Source organism: Diabrotica virgifera, chromosome 1 (genome assembly GCF_917563875.1).
Source record: "Diabrotica virgifera virgifera chromosome 1, PGI_DIABVI_V3a".
NCBI classification, from domain to species: domain Eukaryota; kingdom Metazoa; phylum Arthropoda; class Insecta; order Coleoptera; family Chrysomelidae; genus Diabrotica; species Diabrotica virgifera.
The window spans coordinates 157,951,081-157,973,016 of record NC_065443.1 but is presented as its reverse complement, the minus strand read 5'-3'; the positions used below and the strand labels follow the sequence as shown (position 1 = coordinate 157,973,016).

Below are 21,936 nucleotides of genomic sequence, written 5' to 3'. Positions count from 1 at the left end.
ATCTGCAGGAATAACGTTTCAAAGGTTAGTATGCAAATATGTAAACAAAGGCATGCCCCGTATTTCAGAAAATAAAATGCATAAATCAGAAGAATTATTATTTTATAAGTTAATAATTGGTCATATCCATTTATTATTTTAATAATTTCGAATAAGCCACAAACTTCGCTTATTCCTAACTAAAATAGTAAATAAAGATAATAACAAAAGGATTATAATTTGTAAAATTAAAATAATTCTTCTTGTTGCGTTTTTGCTAATGTATGCCTTTATAAACAGGATGGTAGACCACACGCTATAATAGTACCAATAAATGAATACACAGAATATTATAGTCGGTTCGCTAAACTCAGTCTCAGTACCACTAAGTCTCAGACACAACTGGCTAGTGATTTTAGTAAATAATTTTGCCAATTTGGTAAAATTGTCAAAAAAAAATAATAACTAAATAGTTAATAATTACTAAATAGTTAATAATTTTGGCAAAATTGGCCAAAAACAAAAAAATTACCTACTAAAATCACTAGCCAGTTGTGTCTAGGGAACCGACTATACCAATAAACAATTTCTAAGCTGTTTTATAATTTATAATATCTCATTAATTATATTTTTTATTTAAAACTAAAATTTGTTAATAATGCTTAGTAATGCATATATTTTGTATTTTTAGCTTTCCAGAAGATCCTGCGAAGAAGGCATGAAGTATAGATCAGATTTGTTAATAGAGGAGTATGTTCAAAACATTTTTTAGAAAAAGATATTGACAGAACTTCACTTTCAACTGTTCGTTTGAGAGACTGTGCTGTTCCAATAGCTTATATCACACAGGTAATATGCTTAACCTAATTAATAATACAGTCCGTACAATACACAGTTGGAAAAATTAAAGAATTAAAGAAGGGGCTTTTCATTCACAGTCATTTGTTTCGAGCTTCATATGTTGTATAATTCGTGTATATTAATATTATACATGGATTATAGGACATTTGACAGAAGCTCGAAACAAATGACAATCGATGAAAATCCCTATACCCATGAACGATCACATCAATCAATTATTTTGTATTTGCTGTCTATTTATATAAATAACAAACATTTGTTATAGAAAAAGATAGCAAATACAAAATAAGTGATTGATGTGATCGTTGATGGGTATAGGGCTTTTCATTCACAGTCATTTGTTTCGAGCTTCTGTCATATGTCATATAATCCGTGTATATTAATATTATACACAGATTATACAACATATGACAAGCTCGAAACAAATGACAATCGATGAAAATCCCTATACCCATGAACGATCACATCAATCAATTATTTTGTATTTGCTGTCTATTTCTATAAATAACAAACATTTGTTATAGAAAAAGATAGCAAATACAAAATAAGTGATTGATGTGATCGTTGATGGGTATAGGGCTTTTCATTCACAGTCATTTGTTTCGAGCTTCTGTCATATGTCATATAATCCGTGTATATTAATATTATACACAGATTATACAACATATGACAAGCTCGAAACAAATGACAATCGATGAAAAGCCCTATTCTTTCATTTTTCCGACTGTAGATACCGTTGCACTTCATTATCTACATCAGAGATCTAAGTTGACATTGTTGCCCAATTACAAAAAATTTTTGAATTCATTTTAAGTAATATATCACATAATTATTGCGAAGTAGATTATACAACAAAACAGATTAATATTGAATGTAAATAAATAAAAACATCAGAAATAGAAAACAAGAATTAAGTTATAATCTTACGTTAAAGTAAATATGTAATAAAAACAATAAATATAATAAAACAAAATACTTATTTGTTTGTGAAAAAGCTATTTCTTGGTGGCATTTTTGTAATTATTGTAACTATTTTAATGGGGAAATAAGCCACAATTTACTTGAAAAAATAACTTTATTAAGGTTTCTACTTCCACATCGGACGTCGTTGTTAAAATACAAAATGTTCATTAATATTTTATTTATTATTTATTTAATATTATTTAATTTATTATTTATTTCGATTTAGCCATACGGCTCACACTCCCTCTAAGGGGAAAATTGACTCATCCCAGATACCTACGGTATCAAAAGGATTAAGCTCTGGTGGGACTCTTTCCGTGTTATCGAGCCCTAGGTGACTTGGTATGCAGGTGTATCTCCCAAAAATTTCCGTACACATCTGGCTGTTGCGAGTAGTACTGCTTTCTGCATGGTCTTATAAAGATGTTCATTCAGACCCAGCTTTTTTATGCTTTCGAGGAGGGTCTTCGGAATGACTCCAGTAGTAGACATGATAATCGGTATCGTCTGGGTACTTTGCATTCTCCATTGCCTTCGTATTTGAATTTCTAGATCTCTGTACTTGGCGATCTTTTCAGTGAATTTACTACGTAGATTATTGTTGTTAGGTATCGCCACATCAATTAGTGTTGTTTGTCTTGTTAATTTATTAACTAGTACGAGATCTGGTCTATTGTGTGCCACTGTTTGGTCTGTGAGCACAGTGCGGTCCCAGTATAGCTTGTAGTTGCCATCCTCAAGCATACTCTCAGGGACGTATTGATAATACGGGAGATGGTCCGTTTGGAGAAGTCCCAGCTTGATAGCTATCTCTTGATGAAGGATTTTTCCCACTGCGTCATGCCGTTCCTTGTATTCAGTTGCAGCAAATGCCTGGCAACCCCCTGTAAGATGTTGGATGGTTTCTTGGGCTTGACATCCATATCGGCATCTGTCGTTTTGAACCTGAGGGTCTTTGATGATATATTTCAGGTAATTTCTCGTTGGTATAACCTGATCCTGAATGGCCAGTAATGAACCTTCCGTTTCAGGGAACATCTTTCCTGATGTCAACCAGTAGTTCGACGCTATATTGTCGACGTAATCTTGGCTGACCTCATTGGGATGCCGCCCGTGCAGAGGTTTACCCATCCAGGCGCGCACTTTTTCGTCCTTGGTAAGGTGGTTTATGCGCATTTCTGGTTCCCTCAGTTTGATCGGTGTTGTGTCATCTACTGCGCAGATAGCGCGATGAAGAGTAGATGTCTCAGCCTGCATCTGAAAATAAGTTCTTAAATTAGCAATTTGTTTATCTAATTGCTCACCTATATCCATAAGTCCTCTTCCTCCTAGATTCCGTGGTAATGTTGTTCTTTCTACTGCACTTTTAGGATGGTGTTTTTGTGCCTTTGTGAGGTGTGTTCGCACTTTTCGCTGAAGAGCATCTATATCTGTTTTTGTCCACTTAACAATACCAAATGAGTAGCTAAGCGCGGAACATGCGTAGGTGTTTAGTGCCTTAAACAAATTTCTACTGTTAAGGTGTGAGCGAAGCAGCTGTTTTACCCTTCGTATAAACTCAGTAGTTATCTCTGTTTTCATTTGTTTATGGTCAATTTTTCCGCGCCTGCTTTACTCCAAGATATTTATACATATCGTTTTCACCCATGGCCTCGATGTTCTGGCCATTTTGCATATCGAATCCTCCGGGCTGTACTTTTCCTCTGACTATATTTAAAATACGGCACTTGTCTAGTCCAACGTGCATACTAATATCATTAGAAAAAGTTTCTACAGTTTTTAGCATCTCGTCGAGTTGGTCTCGAGTGGAAGCCATTAATTTCAAATCATCCATGTACAATAAATGATTAAGCTTCGCCACCACATTGTTGTTATTTTTGATGCTAAAACCTGCATCTGTGGAGTTCAATAGCTGAGATAGTGGGTTCATAGCTAGACAGAACCACAGAGGACTCAACGAATCTCCTTGAAACAGGCCCCGGCTGATTGCGATATTTTCAGTTTCGATGTTACTTTCACCAGGTATTTGAAGGTGAATTCTAGTTTTCCACTCTGTCATTATATGTTGTAAAAAGGTCACTATATTATCATCGACTTTATATATTCTCAATAATAAGCCATTCATGCGGCACTGAATCAAAGGCCTTCTTGTAATCAATAAAAGCAGTAAATAGGTTCCTCTTTTTGGAATATGCTTGATTAGAAATGACTGAGTCGATGATAAGTTGTTCTTTGCAACCCATGGAACCCTTAGCGCATCCTTTCTGTTGAGGCTCTATGATATTGTTCAGAGCACAGTGTTGGTAGATACGCCGGGCTACACAGGATGTGACCAATTTATACAAAGTTGGAAGACAAGTAATTGGGCGATATTTTGCTGGATCTTGGGTGTTATTTTGATCCTTCGGTATTAAATAAGTGGTTCCCTGAGTTAGGAATGATGGTATATCCTGCGGATTAGAAATAACATGATTAATTAGTGTTGATAAGCATTCATGAGTACTCCAAAACTTCTTGAGCCAAAAGTTTTGAACTCCGTTATTTATTTTATTATTATTATTATTATTTATGCATATTATTACCTGTAAATAATATTTCTTCTGATTGTTAATTGTAAAGGATAGAAAAATTACCATTTATTTTATTTTCTTTTAGAATCAGCTGAGAGAAGTGGTCTACAAAAACTAGGAAGGAAACGGAATATGTGGCTACGAAAAGGCAAAAGAAAGGTTTACAAAGCAAATGTGACACATTTTTTATAGGAATATCAGTAAATTACATTAAAAAAATGTATGAAAAGATTTTGTGCAATAAAAATGTTTATATTAATTTATCAAGGATGTATTATTTGGTATGACCACATATTGTCAGTGATATGACAATACCTCCTATCTGTTTTTTCATGAGATTTGTAAGAGAGACTAAAAACTTGTTTGGGCCACCTCCTGTTTCATATATTTTTTGACTTGTTTTATAGTAAATTCAACTATCTATTTACTACAAAACAAGTCAAAACTTACGTATGAAAACAGGAGGTGACCTTAAAAAAGTTTTTCGTCTCCTGCAAAACTCATGAAAAAACATATAGGAGGTATTGTCACATCACTGACGATATATTTCAGAGAATGTCTAAAAGATATACTTTGGATGTCCTAAGAACATTTGTAGACATTAATGGAATGTTTCAACAAGACATTCAGTCTAAATAATATACTGTGAATGTTCAAAGAACATTCGTAGACATTCATGGAATGTTCCAACAAGACATTCAAGGAATGTTTAAAATGCTGACACAGCACTTTCCTGGGACTTTCCAGGGACGTTCGTGTGCTTTTGGGGACATTCCAGGAATGTTTTCAATGTGCTGTGTGTACCTTCTAGGAACATTCCTGGAATGTTTTGTGTTATTAGGGTCGTTTCGGATAATATTAACCTTAAGAATCCTGCAGCTAAGTCTGCCAATGAGTTTAAGTGTTTTAGATCTCAAACCTTATATCAAAGGATATATAGCTCCTAGAAGAAGATTTTATATGAAACAGATGGTCACGTTTATAAGCAGGCTTGTTGACGAGGGATGTTGCGGCCGCAGTGCGGGCGGTAATGAAATCGGTTAAGCTGTCGTAGTCGTTGTCAGGTATATGCACCTCCATGGCACCTACTCAGTTGGAACGCAAAATCCTATGCTAAAACGTTACAGGGCCGTACCTTTCTATTAGAATATATATTCATTGCTTGTATTTAACTGAGCATCCTACAGATAAATTATTAACATATATATTATTTAAACATCAAATATATTCAAGGATCGTGATGCTAATATCTTCTTCTTTAAGTGCCGTCTTCTATTCGGAGGTTGGATATCATCATCACTATCTTTACTCTATCTGCATTTAACCAGTCCCTTAAATTCTTCAGCCATGACACCCTCCTTCTTCCTATACACCTTCCGCCTCTTATCTTTCCCTGTATTATCAGTTTTAGCATTTCATATCGCTGTCCCCTCATTACGTGTCTCAGATATTGTAACTTTCTTATTTTTATTGTGTTTATTATTTCACATTCTTTGCCCATTTCTCGCAATACTTCCGTATTCGTTTTCTTCTGTGTCCATGCTATTCTATGTATTCTTCTGTAACACCACATTTCAAATGACTGTAGTTTATTTATGTGTTCTTGATGATAATATAAAAAAGTCGTGTGTTATACATTTTTACTTATCTAAGTTAAATATATAATTTTACAGTATCAGATACGAGATACATACAGTTTTGAATAATAATAATACAGAGCATCTAAAAAATGGTTCACAGAAACATTTACTGAATGGTCCTATCTTTTACTTCATTTAAGTTTACAGCAAAGTTACAACTATGCATGGTAATAATATGTACACACTGTAAAACACCGTCTTTACTGCTAAGTTTTTATCATTAACAACTTTAGCAACAAACGGTTCCAAATTTTTCTTGTTGTAATTCTCGAAATACCAATTTTCGTTACTGCCTTCTTCAGTGGATGTTATAATATTCTCTTCCAGCTTATTAAATTCTTTCTCTGTTTTTACTTTGCCATTTTCTGATTCGGATACTTGTATTGTCGACATTAGAGGATCGTTAATATTACCTTCATGTGGTGATGCTACTTTAGTGATAGTTGATCTGGCTGTGGGTTTAAAAAGAGGTTGATTACCACCTGGTACTAGTAACGTTGAAAGAAGATAACCTGAAAATGATTAAAAATTATGTAAGTAGAAAAAAAAAATAAAACTTAAACTAAAAAAACTAAAAATAATTTAATAAAAAATAAAAATGTAGGTATTGAAGAATAAGGACCTTCATCTTATCTATTTGGAAAATAATGAATTTGGAGAACTACAAGAAGGACTACCTTGGGTTATTTTAAATTAGTATTTTGTACATCAGCAGAAAAAAGCTCATTTTGGCGCCCGCCTCCCCAGACAGGGGCGCCCGCCTACAGTACATCCCTTGCAGGCCCGTTATTGCCGGCCCTGCAACCAACTACAGACAATAATAGTAGTAGGGGAGCCCAAGCGGGCATTTTTGAAGTTACTCGAGCGCGTCAGATTATCAGGGAGAAACCTGGTACCCTGTAAATGTACCTCTATCATATATTGGCTCAATACAGGGGAGTTCGTTAAGGGAGGTCCGAAAAAAAAATATATCCTTAGAAAAACTCGAAATCGTCAGATTAAGATAAGGTAAGTTAAGTACATGCAAAACAGTGTCTATTTAAAAAATCTGACGATTTGAGCGGGGCGTAAAGGAAATGGGCAAGTCACAAAGTTTCACAAAAAAGCGAATATTTCGCGAAATGAACGTCAGATCGAAAAATTAAAAAATAAGTGTTCAATATTTTTCAAAAGTCTATCGAATGATACCAAACACGACCCCCACGGAGAGGGGTGGGGGTAGATTTTAAATTTTAAATACGAACCCCGCGATATTTTGCGAAATAAACATTAGATCGAAAAGTTGAAAAATACAAGTATTCAATATTTTTGAAAAATCTATCGAATGACACCAAATGAGGCCCCCCTACGGAGGTGGGGTGGGGGGTTACTTTAAAATCTTAAAATAGGAGCCCCAATTTTTTATTGCATATTTGGATTCCTTACGTAAAAATAAGTAACTTCTATTAGAGACATTTTTTTGAATTATGGATAGTTGCGCTATAATCGAAAAAAAAAACGATTAATGGAAATGAAGAATTCAATTAAAAAATGGTAAGTCCCCCACTTTTAAAAAAATTTAACTTAACGCTCGAGTCACTGCAAATGTAGCATACTTTCCTTCCCTTCTATAGGATACCGTAGAGTACAACCGGTAACAATAGAGGCCTTACTGTATGCGACCGACATAGTACTAATAGCATATTGCGAGAATAAAATGCAGAAACTAATGGATATACATATGGGTAGAACTTAAAATGGAAATAAACGAGGAAAAAAGTAAGATAATGATAATCAGCGGCAGCGGCAAAGGATAAGGAAGATAATGAAATAAAGATAAAATGTAAAAACTCAGAACTGGAAATAGTTACAACTTACCTGGGAAGTATAATTACTAACGACGGAAAAATAAACTAGGAAATAACAAATAGAGCAAATAAATCAAGCTAGTTATATTATGCGTTGGCCCCAATACTGGGAAAAAGAGAACTTGAACTAGAGACAAGGATAATAAATATAAAAAGACAATAGTGTGATACCGACTGTGCCCTATGCAAGAGAAAACTGGAGAATTCTGGAAAACAAAAGAGTAGAATAAATGCAATAGAGATGAGACACCTAAAAGAGATAGTTGCAAAGACAAAATGGATGGATTAAACAACGATGAGACTATTAGTAGAATTGTCAACCAAGAACCAATAATGAATAGCAAAGAGTCAAATGAACTGGTATGGACATTTGATGAGGATGCAATCCAACAGAATTACAAGAAAAGTCCATGAAGCAAAGAACATCGTGAAAATAAAAAGAGGCAGACCAAGAAAAAATGGATAGGTACAACAAGTAATAGAGGCGGGAAAATTTAAACAAAAATCACTCGAGGAATTGAACATAATGGCAGAAAATAGAAAAGAATGGAAGAGATGTGTGAATGGAAATTAAAATAGCTAGCTCAAATCCGACATCCTTATAGAGTAAAAGGAAGAGGAAAAAGAAAGAAAGAAAGCTTATAGGTAATAATATATAGAGTTCATCATCATTTGGCTCTACAACTCTATGTGAGTCTTTGCCACGTTTACTATTTCCTTCCATTGTTGTCGGTCCTGAGCAGCTATTTCCCATTGCTGTACTCCCATTTTGCGTAGATCACTGGCTACTGCGTCCTTCCATCTCTTTCTTGGGCGACCAACTGACCTTTTTCCATCGGGCCTTTCCCAGAATGTGGCGTTCAGAAGTCTTTCGTCACTTGATCTTAGCACGTGACCCGCCCATCGTATTCTGTTTGCTTTAATGTAGCGTACTACGTTTTCATCTCCATACATTGTCTGGAGTTCATCTTTGTGTCTTCTTCTCCATTCTCCTGTTGTCTCGTCTCTGCAAGGCCCATAGATAGTCCGCAGTATCTTTCTTTCAAGTACCAGTAATTTTGTCGTTTCCCGCTGATTCAGAGTCCATGTTTCGCTTCCATACGTTATTGTGGGACGAATTATTGTCTTATATATTCTTATTTTTGCTGGTCTTGAGAGTATTTTTGATTTAAGTAGGGTCATTAATGAGTAATATGCCCTGTTTCCTGCAATGATCCTGGCTGCCACGTCCTTTTCATATTTATTTTCAGATGTTATAATCGCTCCCAGGTATTTAAATTCTTTGACGACTTCAAAGTTGTATTTATTAATTGTTACGAGAGTCGTCAATTAGCAGCCAAAGCGAACGGTTGTCTATGTACGAAAACGCTGTGATAAAACAAACCCGGTTTCGCTAATGAGTTATTCGTGACGACAACAAAACAAAACAATTATTTTATTGTGTCTAAAAATTCGTGAATGTATTTAAAGTTTTTAAACAAAGCAATTAGTTATTGCGGATTTTACGAGTGTTTTTATTTTATTAATAACATTTTAATTTTTAACGTAATAAGTAAAAGAACATTCGCTCATTGAAAGCTGTTAGCAGGGAGTTATCGTCAGCAATGATGTTAGAGATTCCAGTGGCGTATCAACCGAGCAGGTAACATGAACAACTTTTCAACAGGCTTTTATTGCCAACCCAATTATGAACAAAATATAAAAACCATGGCTCCAATGATCCAAAATCCTATACAAATTCCCACTTGTTCCCAACAACCTAATGATTCACTACAAATAAACCAAACAAATGAACAAACAGCCAGTATTGGAGAACAGCAATGGAATGAGGTTACCGGAAAAAGATTAAGAAGCAGTCCAGAAATGCCTAGAAGTAACAAAAGACAAACAAAACTTGGTGAGTACTGGTTAAGTAAACCTATAACAACACAAAATCAATTTGAAGCACTAAGTTCAGTAGATGAAAGTGACAATTTGGAGGACACAGTTAAAAATACAGATGCAAAACCACAACCACCTCCAATATTTGTATCAGGCGTGCAGATCTGCAAGCCTCTTATCGATCTATTGCAACAAGTAGCAGAAAATGATTTTATCACTAAAGCAATCAACAGCGAACAAATAAAAATTCAACCAAAATCAGACAAAGCATACACCGCCATAATAAATGCTCTAAAAACAAAAAACACGGACTTCCACACTTATAAACCTAAAAGTGAAAGACACTACCGAGTGGTTCTTAAAGGCATGCACCCCACGACAAATGTAGAAGAGATAAAAGAAGACCTTAAAACCAAAAACCATAATGTTATAAATATATGGAATATACTACATAACCAAACAAAAAAATCGTTGCCTATGTTCTACATTGATCTAGAAACAAAAGATAATAACAAGGACATCTATATAACATTAAACAAGTAATGCATTCCATAGTAGAATTCGAAGCACCGCATGTCAAGAGAATAATTCCGCAATGTAGTAGATGTCAAAAATACAACCACAAAGAAAACTTCTGCAATAAACAACCGTGCTGTGTCAAATGCGCAGAACCTCATTACACTAAAGAATCCAAGGAACACCAGAGACAATAATGTTAAATGTGCTAACTGTGGTGAAAATCACCCCGCAAATTATAGAGGGTGTGAAGTTCACAAACAATTACAAAAACTTAAATTCCCTAACTTGAGACGACATAACGCGAGGACAAACCAAGATAGAACTACAACAGTCAACTATGTGCAACCTGGAATAACATATGCACAAGCAACGCAAGCAGTTAACCAGCAAGCCTCCAACCAAACTACTACACAACATATTATACCAAATCAAACTAATAACCACACAGACATGTCAGAACTGAAAGACATGTTAAAAAAACTAACGGAACAAATGAGCACTATGCTCAACCTCCTAACCATGATTCTCAACCAGAAATGAATCAGATGCTAAAGCTAGTATTATGGAACGCCAATGGCTTAAGTCAACATGTAGAAGAATTAAAACTATTTATTAACACACAAAAAATTGACATAATGCTGATTACAGAAACTCATTTTACATCCAAAAACCACATTAATATTCCACGATTTACAACTTATCATACGCAACATCCCAACGAAAAAGCACATGGAGGCACTGCAATAATAGTTAGTAATAAACTTAATAAACTAAAGCACTACGAAATACAAAAACATGAATGCGACTATCTACAGGCCACCAGCATTGTTGTGGAAGATCAACTAGGCCCACTAACAGTATCAGCTATATACTGTCCGCCAAAGCACAATAACAAAACGGAACAGTTTGAAAATTTCTTTAAAACATTAGGAAATAGATTTATAGCAGGAGGTTTAATTCTAAGCATACTACCTGGGGATCCAGAATTATTACCACAAAAGGCAGAGAACTTCTTAAAGCTATAAACGCAACCAATGCAAATTATCTCACCACAAGGGAACCAACTTACTGGCCTACCGACAATGCAAAAATACCTGATCTACTCGACTTCTATATTGTTGAAGGAATTAATGTTAAATTGGCAAAAGTAGAATCTTGTTACGATCTACCCTCTGACCACTCTAGCGTAATCGCGACATGGTATGCACAAATAACAAACAGTACTAAACAACCATCACTATACAGTAACAAAACAGACTGGAGCATTTTCAAGACTAAACTAGATGATCTAATTGACATAAACATCCCATTGAAAACAGAAAGTGACATCTACGCAGCAGTAGAAAATCTTCAGAAATCTATACAAGAAGCTACTTGGTATGCTATCCCTGACTGCTACCAAACAGAATTTAAAGAGCATTGCCCAACTGTAATAAAGGAAATGATTGCTAGAAAGAGAAAAATAAAGGAGGAGTGGCGAAGAAAAAGAACACCTGAGAACAAGACAAAATTAAATAAAATCACCAAGAAAATTAAACTACAATTGCACAATATCAAAAATAATAAAATACAAGAATATCTTACAAGTTTATCAGCAAACGCAGATAGTGAATATTCCCTTTGGAAGGCCACGAGAAAAAACACCCGAAACAACAAATACCACCAATGCGGAACCAAGAGGGAAACTGGTGTAGAAATAATAAAGAAAAAGCCGAAGCATTTGCAAATCACCTCACAAATGTATTCCAGCCACATCCCATGGAAGATGGTGACACAGAGGAAGAAATAAATGACTTCCTGGAATCGCCCTACCAGATGGACTTACCTATACAAAAAATCACCACTAAAGAAGTTAGAAATATTATCCAGCATGAAATCAGTCCAAAAAAAGCTCCAGGGTATGACCTGATCAACGGGAAAGTACTGCAGCAATTGACATGCAAAGGTCTGAAAATGATAACGCAAGTATTTAATGCAATATTTAGTCTAGGATACTACCCAGAACAATGGAAAGTTGCTCAAATTATTCTCATACCTAAGCCAGGGAAAAATAAAACTCAGGCGATTTCATACAGACCAATAAGCCTGCTACCTGTTCTATTAAAAATCTTGGAAAAAATTCTCCTTAAACAATTATCCCCAGTTATAGAAGAAAGGAAACTAATTCCCCAACACCAATTTGGGTTTAGAACACAACACGGAACGATATAACAGGTACATAGACTGGTAAAACACATCAGAAGTGATTTAGACAATAAAAGGTATTATTCTGCTGCATTCCTGGACATTGGTCAGGCCTTCGACAAGGTATGGCATGCTGGTATGCTCTTTAAACTAAAGAAAAACCTTCCCCATCCTTTTTATCAAATCCTAAAAAGCTATATTTCCAACCGACATTTCCTAGTCAAGCAGGATAATGAATACACAAGCCTAAGACCAATAAAAGCCGGAGTACCACAAGGAAGTGTCTTGGGACCGATATTGTACTTGCTCTACACTGCAGACCTACCCACAAGTAACAGAACAACGTGTGCAACTTTTGCTGATGACACTGCTGTACTAGCCTCTCACCATGATCCAAATACAGCATCCGGAATCCTTCAGAAAGACCTTAATAATATACAAAGATGGCTTAAAAAATGGAAGATAAAGGCAAATGAGAGTAAATCCATCCATGTAACATTCACCATGAAAAGACAAACATGTCCATCTGTAACACTAAATGAAACGCAACTCCCACAAACCGATACTGTCAAGTACCTAGAAATCCATCTTGATAGGAGATTAACTTGGCAAAAGCACATTTTTACAAAAAGAAAACAACTAGGAATAAAATTCCGAGAAATGTACTGGATCATCGGTCGTAAATCTCAACTATCTCTTGAAAACAAACTGCTGATATATAAATCTATATTAAAACCAGTGTGGACCTATGGTATCCAACTTTGGGGGACAGCCAGTCAAACTAACCTATAAATACTGCAGAGATTCCAGAACAAAGTCCTTAGAACAATGCTGAATGCCCCTTGGTACATGCCAAACTATGTGATAGAGCAAGACCTCAATGTGCCATCCATAAAAACAGTAATAACAGAATATTACAAAAAATATTCCAAGAGACTAGAATCTCATCCAAACGAGTTAGCCAGCAACCTCACTGATGACCACAATGATGTACGACGCCTGAAGAGATTCAAAGTAGTGGACCTAGCAAGAAGATTCGAATAATCTGTGATAACTAAACTTTTAACTTGTTTTAACTTAATCTATGTAAAGAGGGTGATCACTGGATCTCCCTCTGCAGGTCAAATTTTTAATTTTTGTCAAAGAATTTACCTATTGTTCTTAGTTAAGGACAGATTGTAAATATTACAACAATAAAAAAAATAATTGTTACGTTTTGTCCAACCCTTGGTCTTGGGTTCTTCGTAACCGCCATGTACTTGGTCTTGTCCTCGTTGACCTTAAGACCAACTTCCTTGGCTCCGTTCTCGAATAGGGTGAAAACTTCTTTTGCATCTCTGGTGGATTGTGCAATTGTGTCCACGTCATCCGCAAAGGCTAATAGTATTTTTGATCCTTGAGCTGCAAATCTGTTTGTCAGTTGTGGCTGAGCTTTCCTTACTGCATGTTCCAGTGCGAAGTTAAACAGCAGGGGGGCGAGAAGATCTCCTTGTCTAAGCCCGGTGTCAATGAGGAATTCCTCCGACGTGGTGCTGCCAATTCTGATTCGTGCGGAAGCGTTCTCCGTGCTCACCTGTGCTAATCGTACCAGCTTTCCAGGTACTCCCATATCTACCATAGTCTCCCATAATGCCTCTCTGCTAACAGAATCATAAGCTTGTTTAAAGTCCACGAATATTTGGTGTACGTCGCGGTTAAATTCCCAGTTTTTTTCCAACACCTGGCGTAGGACGAAGATCTGGTCTATGGTCGACCTTCCCTGTCTGAATCCGCTTTGGTAGTCGCCTATTATTTCCTCTGCATATGGAGTTAGTCTTCTAAACAGTATTATGGATATAATTTTGTATGTTGTGTTAATCAACGATATTCCTCTACAGTTCCGACATATTTGTTTGTCTCCCTTCTTGTGAATAGGTATTATATGGCTTTCATGCCAGTGTTTCGGTATTTCTTCTCTTTGCCAGACTTCTCTTATAAGATGATATATCTCAAGATGTAGTTTTTCTCCCCCTTTTTTAGTAGTTCCGCCTGTATGCCGTCTGGGCCTGCAGCTTTATGGTTTTTTAGGGACGAAATTGCGGACTTTACTTCATCTATTGTGGGCCCTGGTATTTCAGGTTCGGCTAACTCGCACTGTCTTTGTTGCCCTGTCGTTGTGGGGTTTTCTGTATGTAAGAGTTGCTCAAAATACTTTCTCCATTGGCGGCTTATCTCTTCATCGTCTGTGAGCGATTGTCCTGCATCATCTTTTATAAATCTTGGGCTGTTGATCGTGTTGCCCGTCATTGTTTTTAGGTCCCTATAAAACTGTCTAGACTGACCGGTTCTATATTACTCCTCGAGTTGCTGTATTCGCGCTTCTAGGTACTGTTTCTTTTTTCTTCTTAAAAGTCTTCTCGTTTGAGTCCTTACTCTGTTGTAGTCTTCCCTCTTCTCTTCTGTAGGTCGTGTTAGTAACTCGCCAGCCTCTTGATTGCTTTATGCTGCAAGCTTTGTTCGCACTCTTGGTCAAACCACTGGTTTTTCTCCTTGTTATTCCTCTCTTTCCCTATAGTTTCCGCTGCGGCGCTTTCTATGGCGTTTGTTATATTTTGCCATTTCTGGTCTATGGTCAATTCTGGTGTTGATGTTTCTTCTTCTTCCAGTGTCTGCAATTTATTTTGGATCAGTGACTGATATTGGCGTGCATTATGAGGTAGATCGAGCCTTGAAATGTCCCATCTGTTTCCTTGTTGGCGTTGCTTTGGATATCTCGTGTTTAGCCTTATTCTCACTTTTATTCTGACCAGGAAGTGGTCAGAGTCACTGCTCCCCTCAAACTGTGTGCGCCGATGATATTGCTAGAGTGTCTTCCGTCGATAAGCACGTGGTCTATCTGATTTCGTGTGATTCCGTCATTTGAATATATAGAGTTACTAGGCAAATAATCTGTAGAAGTAGGTAGTAAAACAAGATTTAAGGGACAAATTAGTGTACATAATAATATGTGTGATATAATATTACACATAAGTCACGAAAATAACTCGATATTTGATTTTTCACCAACCAAACAGTTATTATCAAAAGTTAAAGATACAAGGGCATGGCAGCAAAATCAAAGTCACAGGTGTACATAACATTAAAATGAAGTAACTGGGTAATGTGTATAAAAAATGTTAGAAGATATTATACTACCAGAAGAATTGTGTTTCTCCAATTTGAATCCTCTATTGTCAGTTTTTGGTATTTCCGTAGTAACAAATTTTTGTTCAGTTTCTTTTATCTGCGTTTCCATGCCAGATAATTCTGGATCTTTAACTTCATCTTCATAGGAGGTAATAACAGTTGGCTCAAATGGTTTAACTGACTGAGGTATATTTGGCAGACCTGTTTGTTCCACATTTTTTATGAGTTCTATTTGACTTGATTTTTCCGTTACTTTTTGGGGCGTTATTATAGGAGTTGCAGGTTCTGGTAAAGGTGTAGTTTCTTTAACCAACTCAATTTTGGCTTCGTCAGCTTCAACCGTCGAGGAGGACGTATGTTCAGATATTGAAGAGGTCGTAGGTGAATACCTGAAAAAAATATACCTACATAATATAAAATTAATTTAAATAACGTATTTAAAATCAATTCGTTTATCGATTGTCGAGTGGATAGGACGTGCTAGCATACGCTCTACGCTCTGTGATATCGGTGTGTCTACATAAATTATTTAATTCTCATTATTAGATAAGTATAATATTAATTTGTGCTAAGAGGAAGACTACTGTAAGTACATTTTACTTTTCTGGATTTTTGTACCCCGGACATAGGTCCGGGGAAAACCATTCCTGCACCACTGTTGGCGGGGACCGCCACCACCTGATGATTTCAATAAAGTTATCCGACCCAATGTTCTTGTTGAGGATATTATTGTTCATGAAGATGTTGATATGAGTTTATGTAAAAATAATGAAATATCTGCTAACGATACACTCAACAAAAACTCGGAATCAGACAAAAACTCGTACGATAAACAACGTCTATTAAACCAACTTTCAAATATATTTAAACCTAATAATCCAGGACCGTATCATGTTTTTGTTCAAAGTGTACAGTTTAATATTGGAAATTTACATCCAATGAAATTGGGTGAAAAATTAATGAGTTTAAAAGAATATGGTAATAATATTATAGAAATTAGTACGGTTGGTCGGAATCGCATAAAAATTGAATTAAATTTGGGCAGTATTGCCAATAAATTGATTGAAGATCGAATAATTTACTTGCTTATATTCCCGGCCATCTTATAGAAAAACGTGGGTTAGTCAGGTCAGTTGATACTTCTTATAGCGAGGAGGCTCTCCTAAAAATTATTAATTCTAATGTACCTGTTAAAAAAGTAAAACGCATGACTAGAGTTGTTCAAAAAGATAACAATATTGAACGGGTTCCCCGTCAAATGATCATTGTTACTTTTGAAGGAAAATTGATTCCCCAATTTATTTATATTAATAAAGTTAGATGCCCTGTAGAAACTTATATTAACCCAGTTATGCAATGTTTTCGATGTCTTCGATTTGGCCATTCTGGCGCGCAGTGTAGGGGAAAGAAAAGATGCAGGAATTGTGGGTCAGAAAATGAATCTGTGTGCGAATCATGCAATATTTTTTGTGTTTATTGTAAAAAATAATAGTCATAATTCTACTTATAGGGAATGTCCAGAATATAAAAAGCAAACTAGAATCAAGGAAGCAATGTCTAATTTGAATATAACTTTTAAAGAAGCTGAAAAAACTATTAACAATCCGGCCTATTCCAGCCTCATACATAAAAATAAATTTGCTCCATTAATTGATTAATTGATCCATGATCAACTATCTTCCCCTAAACCTTTGCTAAAAAAAAAAAAGAAAAACTAGTGATTCTTCTCCCAATTTCCCGCCAATTAGACGTGAATATAATACTAGCTTTTGCGCAGGACCAGTTTTCCAATTTGGAAAAGAGCCGGAAAATGATTTTTCAACACTTAAACATCAATTAGTTACGATGTTAACAAGTTTTTTCCAACAATTTTCACAAAATCCATCATCAAGTAGTACTTTAAATTTTAAAGATATGGAGTTTGAAAATAAAATTAAAAATATTGTTGATTATTTCATTCATAGGAGATTCTGACCAATAGAAAGCTACAGAAATCTTAATTAAATCGATAATTTTTGATAATCCCCCGTCGTTAAGTATATTACGTCAGATGCCCTTCGTTGCTACAAAAAAATACATTCAGTGACATTAATGACAATTAATGTTTTAAAAATTATAAAATTGATGACTTTCAATCGTCAAATATTTATAGAAACTGTGTGTTTAATGGTACTTACATAAATAAATTACAATAAAATTTTGGTTTTAAACAGTTTTATTCATGAAATAATCGCAACAAATTGCACTCGACCTCTGAAATTAATATATAATTTTTGCTCTCGTGACACTTTGACATAATTTCACTCGCCTTCGGCTCGTGAAATTAAAACTGTCAAAGTGTCACTCAAGAAAAATTCAATAATTTCAGAGCTCTTGTGCAATTACTACTGATAATATATTAAAACCTAATACACAAACAACTGTAAATACGTCCTTTAAACAAAATTTAAAGATTATTCAAAGGAACGCTAGATCTCTTAAAGCTAACAAAAACTCTTTACACCAAATGTTATTGGAGGAAAAGTTTTGCAATAGTTTCTGAAACATGGTATAAACCTACTGATAACATTAAGTTTAATAACTTTAACGTCATTGCAGTTAATAGAGATAAAGGTTTTGGAGGAGTTGCGATTTTCATTTCTCATAAAATTATATACGAAGCCATTCAATTTAATTATAATTTTAATCCAAAAATTGAAGTTTGTGGAGTCAACATCACTCTTGGTAGCAACAAACGAAGTATAGTAAGCGTATATAAGCCATCCGATGTTAGAGTGAAATCCCAAGACTACATAAACTTATTTAGTCTAATAAAATATGACTGCATAATAGGTGACTTTAATTCACATCACGGCATGTGGGGCCCGCCTGCTTGCTCTCATGATGGCAGAATTTTGATGGACGCTTTAGATCATTTTTCAAACTTGATTGTCATAAACGACGGATCTGCCACAAGGATTTCCCTGCCTGGCCAGGTTAAATCTACTGTAGATCTCACAATTATTTCATTTAAGTTATGTCCTACACTTGGTTGGTCTGTCATTCAGGACACGTACGGATCAGATCATTATCTAATTGTTATTACGCTTAATAACTATTATCACAATGACACAATCACGTTCCCATTATCTAGATGGTCTATGAATAATGCCAATTGGTCCGCATATACAGCTGAAATAGAGAAATCATTTTCCACGCCACAAAACTGTAGTGATACCAACGATATGTGTATATTTTTAATGGAACAGATTACCAACGCTGCTAACAAAGCTTGCAAAATTAAAAGACCATGCTCAAATATACCATTAAAATCACCTAAATGGTGGGACAAGGAGTGCTCTGAGTTATCGTATAAAAGAAAAATTGCATGTAAAACATACAAAAAAAATATGTGTCTGACAAATTTTGTTGAATATCAAAAACTAAATGCTCAATGTAAACGTACCTTTAAACAAAAATGTAAAAACAGTTGGGCCAACTTCTGTCTTAATCTAAATCGACAAACTAATCCAACTGAAATATAGGATAGAATTAAGAAAATTAAAAAAAAATAGAAATTTTTATGTGCACGACGAAGCTATTGTTGAAAAATTGTTTCATGAAATAGCTGCTTCCTATATTCCGTCACCAATATGTCTCACGGAAGATGAATTTAAATCACATTTTTTTGTTATCTCCCATTAGTATCCATGAACTAATTGCTAATAGCAAATGTTCTAAAAGATCCTCCCCTGGGATTGATGGTATCAATTATCTCATGATATCTTACTTGCCTACAATAGCCCTTCAGTTTCTCCTTGATGTTTTTAACAATATTTTAATTAAAGGGGATAACTGTGATTCATTGAAGCAGTGTCTTGTATTCCAATGAAGCTAATGATCCTAATGTCCTAAGACCCATATCTCTAATGTCATGTATTGAGACCGGTATTGAACCAATACAATACCGCAGAGAGCAACACGCGTTAACCTTCTGGGAAAGGCAGAGACGAATACTTCCACAAAAATGGGACGAATATAGACAAGCAGCCTCACGTCTTAAAATACAAACTACTCCGCTTACAGTAGCAAACCAAATCATGGAAAAATACCACATTGACCTGTCGGAAGCCGCCCCCTTCCCAGCGCAAACTACACTGGCCCGCTGTCTACCAAACACAGAATTGCTTCTCGAAAACCATAACGACCCGAAGCACTTATCGTCAGACATTGTCCTAAGGAAAGCCGCCCTATAGACGATACACACCAAGTACCCAGCGCATGAGTGGCTCCACATCTACTGCGATGGCTCCTCGATGCCGGACTCAGGAAGAACAGGAGCAGGATATGTCTCAACGTTCTTCAAAGGCTCCATAGGTGTGGGTGCCCCTCTCACCAACTACGACGGCGAAATTGCTGCTATACCTGCTAAATCTTGAGAATTTCCAACACCCCCAAAAAGTTCCGACTGTGTCAAAACAATATCTTGCCGCGTTCAACTATCGAACTTGCTGGAAAAAGAGTGGCTGATTACTCTACAATGGATCCCTAATCATGTCGGTGTTGAAGGGAATGAAGCGGCGCATGAACTTGCAAAAGAAGGCACTACTCTTCCACAGCCCCCTAGATTCCAATCGTACACATCAGCAAAACCCACCATTAAAAGAGGAATCAAAGCGAAGATAAAAGAGCAGAAAATACAAGCCGGTGCTGAAAAACCTTGGGCCTACCTAATAGTCACCAATCCCTCGCAACTTGCAACTTGCAACCCATTAGCGTAGCCGTGTTGAGAATAACTACGGGACATGACTACCTGGCTTCCCATCTACATCGCATCGGCGTCCGCGAAAATGACAACTGTCCTCTATGTAATCAGCCCCAGATGGATGCTGCTCACCTCCCAGTGCAGTGGAGGCCCGTGAGGTAGTGCCATAGAGCCATGGCACTACCTTGCTAACTATGCAGAAACATATTTTTTATCTTAAAAACATCTTAATGCCTGTTAATTTTTTTTTTGTGATTATTTCTCTTTATCTTCATAAATTATATAGAATCCGGCAACTATCTCAGGGGCAACACCATTGCAGGTTAGAAAAATCAGGATAGGGTCGTGGAATCTTGGTAGTCTTACAGGTAAGAGTCTGGAGTTAGTGGATGCGCTCAAACGAAAGAGAGTTCAAATTGCTTGCATTTAAGAAACTAGGTGGAAAGGACAAAGGGTAAAAGAACGAGTGATAGAATGATGTCAGTGAAATTTGTAATTGATAAAGAGGTATTGAATGTTGTGTGTGTGTATGCTCCTCAAACAGGTCTGGGTGAGAATGAAAGAAGAGCTTTCTATGACCAATTAGGAGACGCCCTGAGTAATATTCCGTCAGAGGAGAAAGTTATAATAGGAGGTGATTTCAATGCACATGTGGGCCAAGCCAAGGCAGGATACGAAGCAATACATGGGAGATTAGGCTTTGAAACTACAAATGAAGCTGGAGATGATATGCTTGAATTAGCAACAGCACTAGATATGGCGATTGTTAACACATTCTTTAAAAAGGGAGAAACTCAACTTATTACGTACAAAAGTGGACAACATCAATCCCAAATAGACTATTTCATGATCAGGAAAGAAGACATACGTGAATGCAAGGACTGCAAGGCAATAGTTAGTGAGACAGTAAGCCAACAACATAAGCTGCTTGTTCTGGACATCGAAGTAAAAAGTGAAACTAAACCAAAATATCGGAGAGGACCACAAAAAATCAAGTGGTGGATGCTAAAAGATGAGAAAGCAGGTCTATTCAGGGAAAGAATAGTAGAGAAAATATGTTGGAACATGAAACGAAGCCCTACTACAATTTGGAGAAAAATGGCCAGTAGTATTAGAGAGACTGCTATTGAAATACTGGGGAAAACGTCAGGAAAAAAGTTTGAGGATAAAGAGACTTAAGAGGTGGTGGTCAAACGAAGTTCAAGTAAAAATAAAAGAGAAGGGAAAATTATATAAAAAGTGGCAAGAAACCAGATCCAACACAGATCTTCAAAACCATATGTTCGCGAAAAAAGGAGCGAAAGTAGCAGTAGCAAAAGCTAAAGCAGAAGCGTATTCAAACCTATACGATCAACTTGATACCAGGGAAGGCGAAACGAAGATATATAAAATAGCCAAACAGAGAGCAAATAAAGCAAAAGATTTTAATCAGATTAGATGTATCCGAGATGAAAATAATAAAATACTAGTTCACGAAAAGGATGTCAAAAAGAGATGGAAAAAGTACTTTGACAGCTTATTAAATGAAGAATTTGACAGACAGCCTGTGGAGTCAAGAGAGACAGTAGCAGCAATGGTCACCA

At 36.0% G+C, this 21,936-nt stretch overlaps 1 protein-coding gene across 1 annotated transcript in view; it reads right to left on the bottom strand.

Annotated features, from left to right (window-relative positions):
- Nucleotides 1-6,015: 6,015 nt before the first annotated feature.
- LOC126878797 (protein artichoke-like) overlaps nt 6,016-21,936 on the bottom strand; it is a 146,815-nt gene continuing 130,894 nt past the window's right edge. The window contains exons 10-11 of the mRNA XM_050641692.1: nt 15,619-15,998; nt 6,016-6,525 (exon numbers count right to left, since the gene is read on the bottom strand). Of these exons, the coding sequence (XP_050497649.1) occupies nt 6,155-6,525; nt 15,619-15,998 (751 nt within the window). The 3' untranslated portion in view covers nt 6,016-6,154. The remainder of the gene's footprint in view (nt 6,526-15,618; nt 15,999-21,936) is intronic.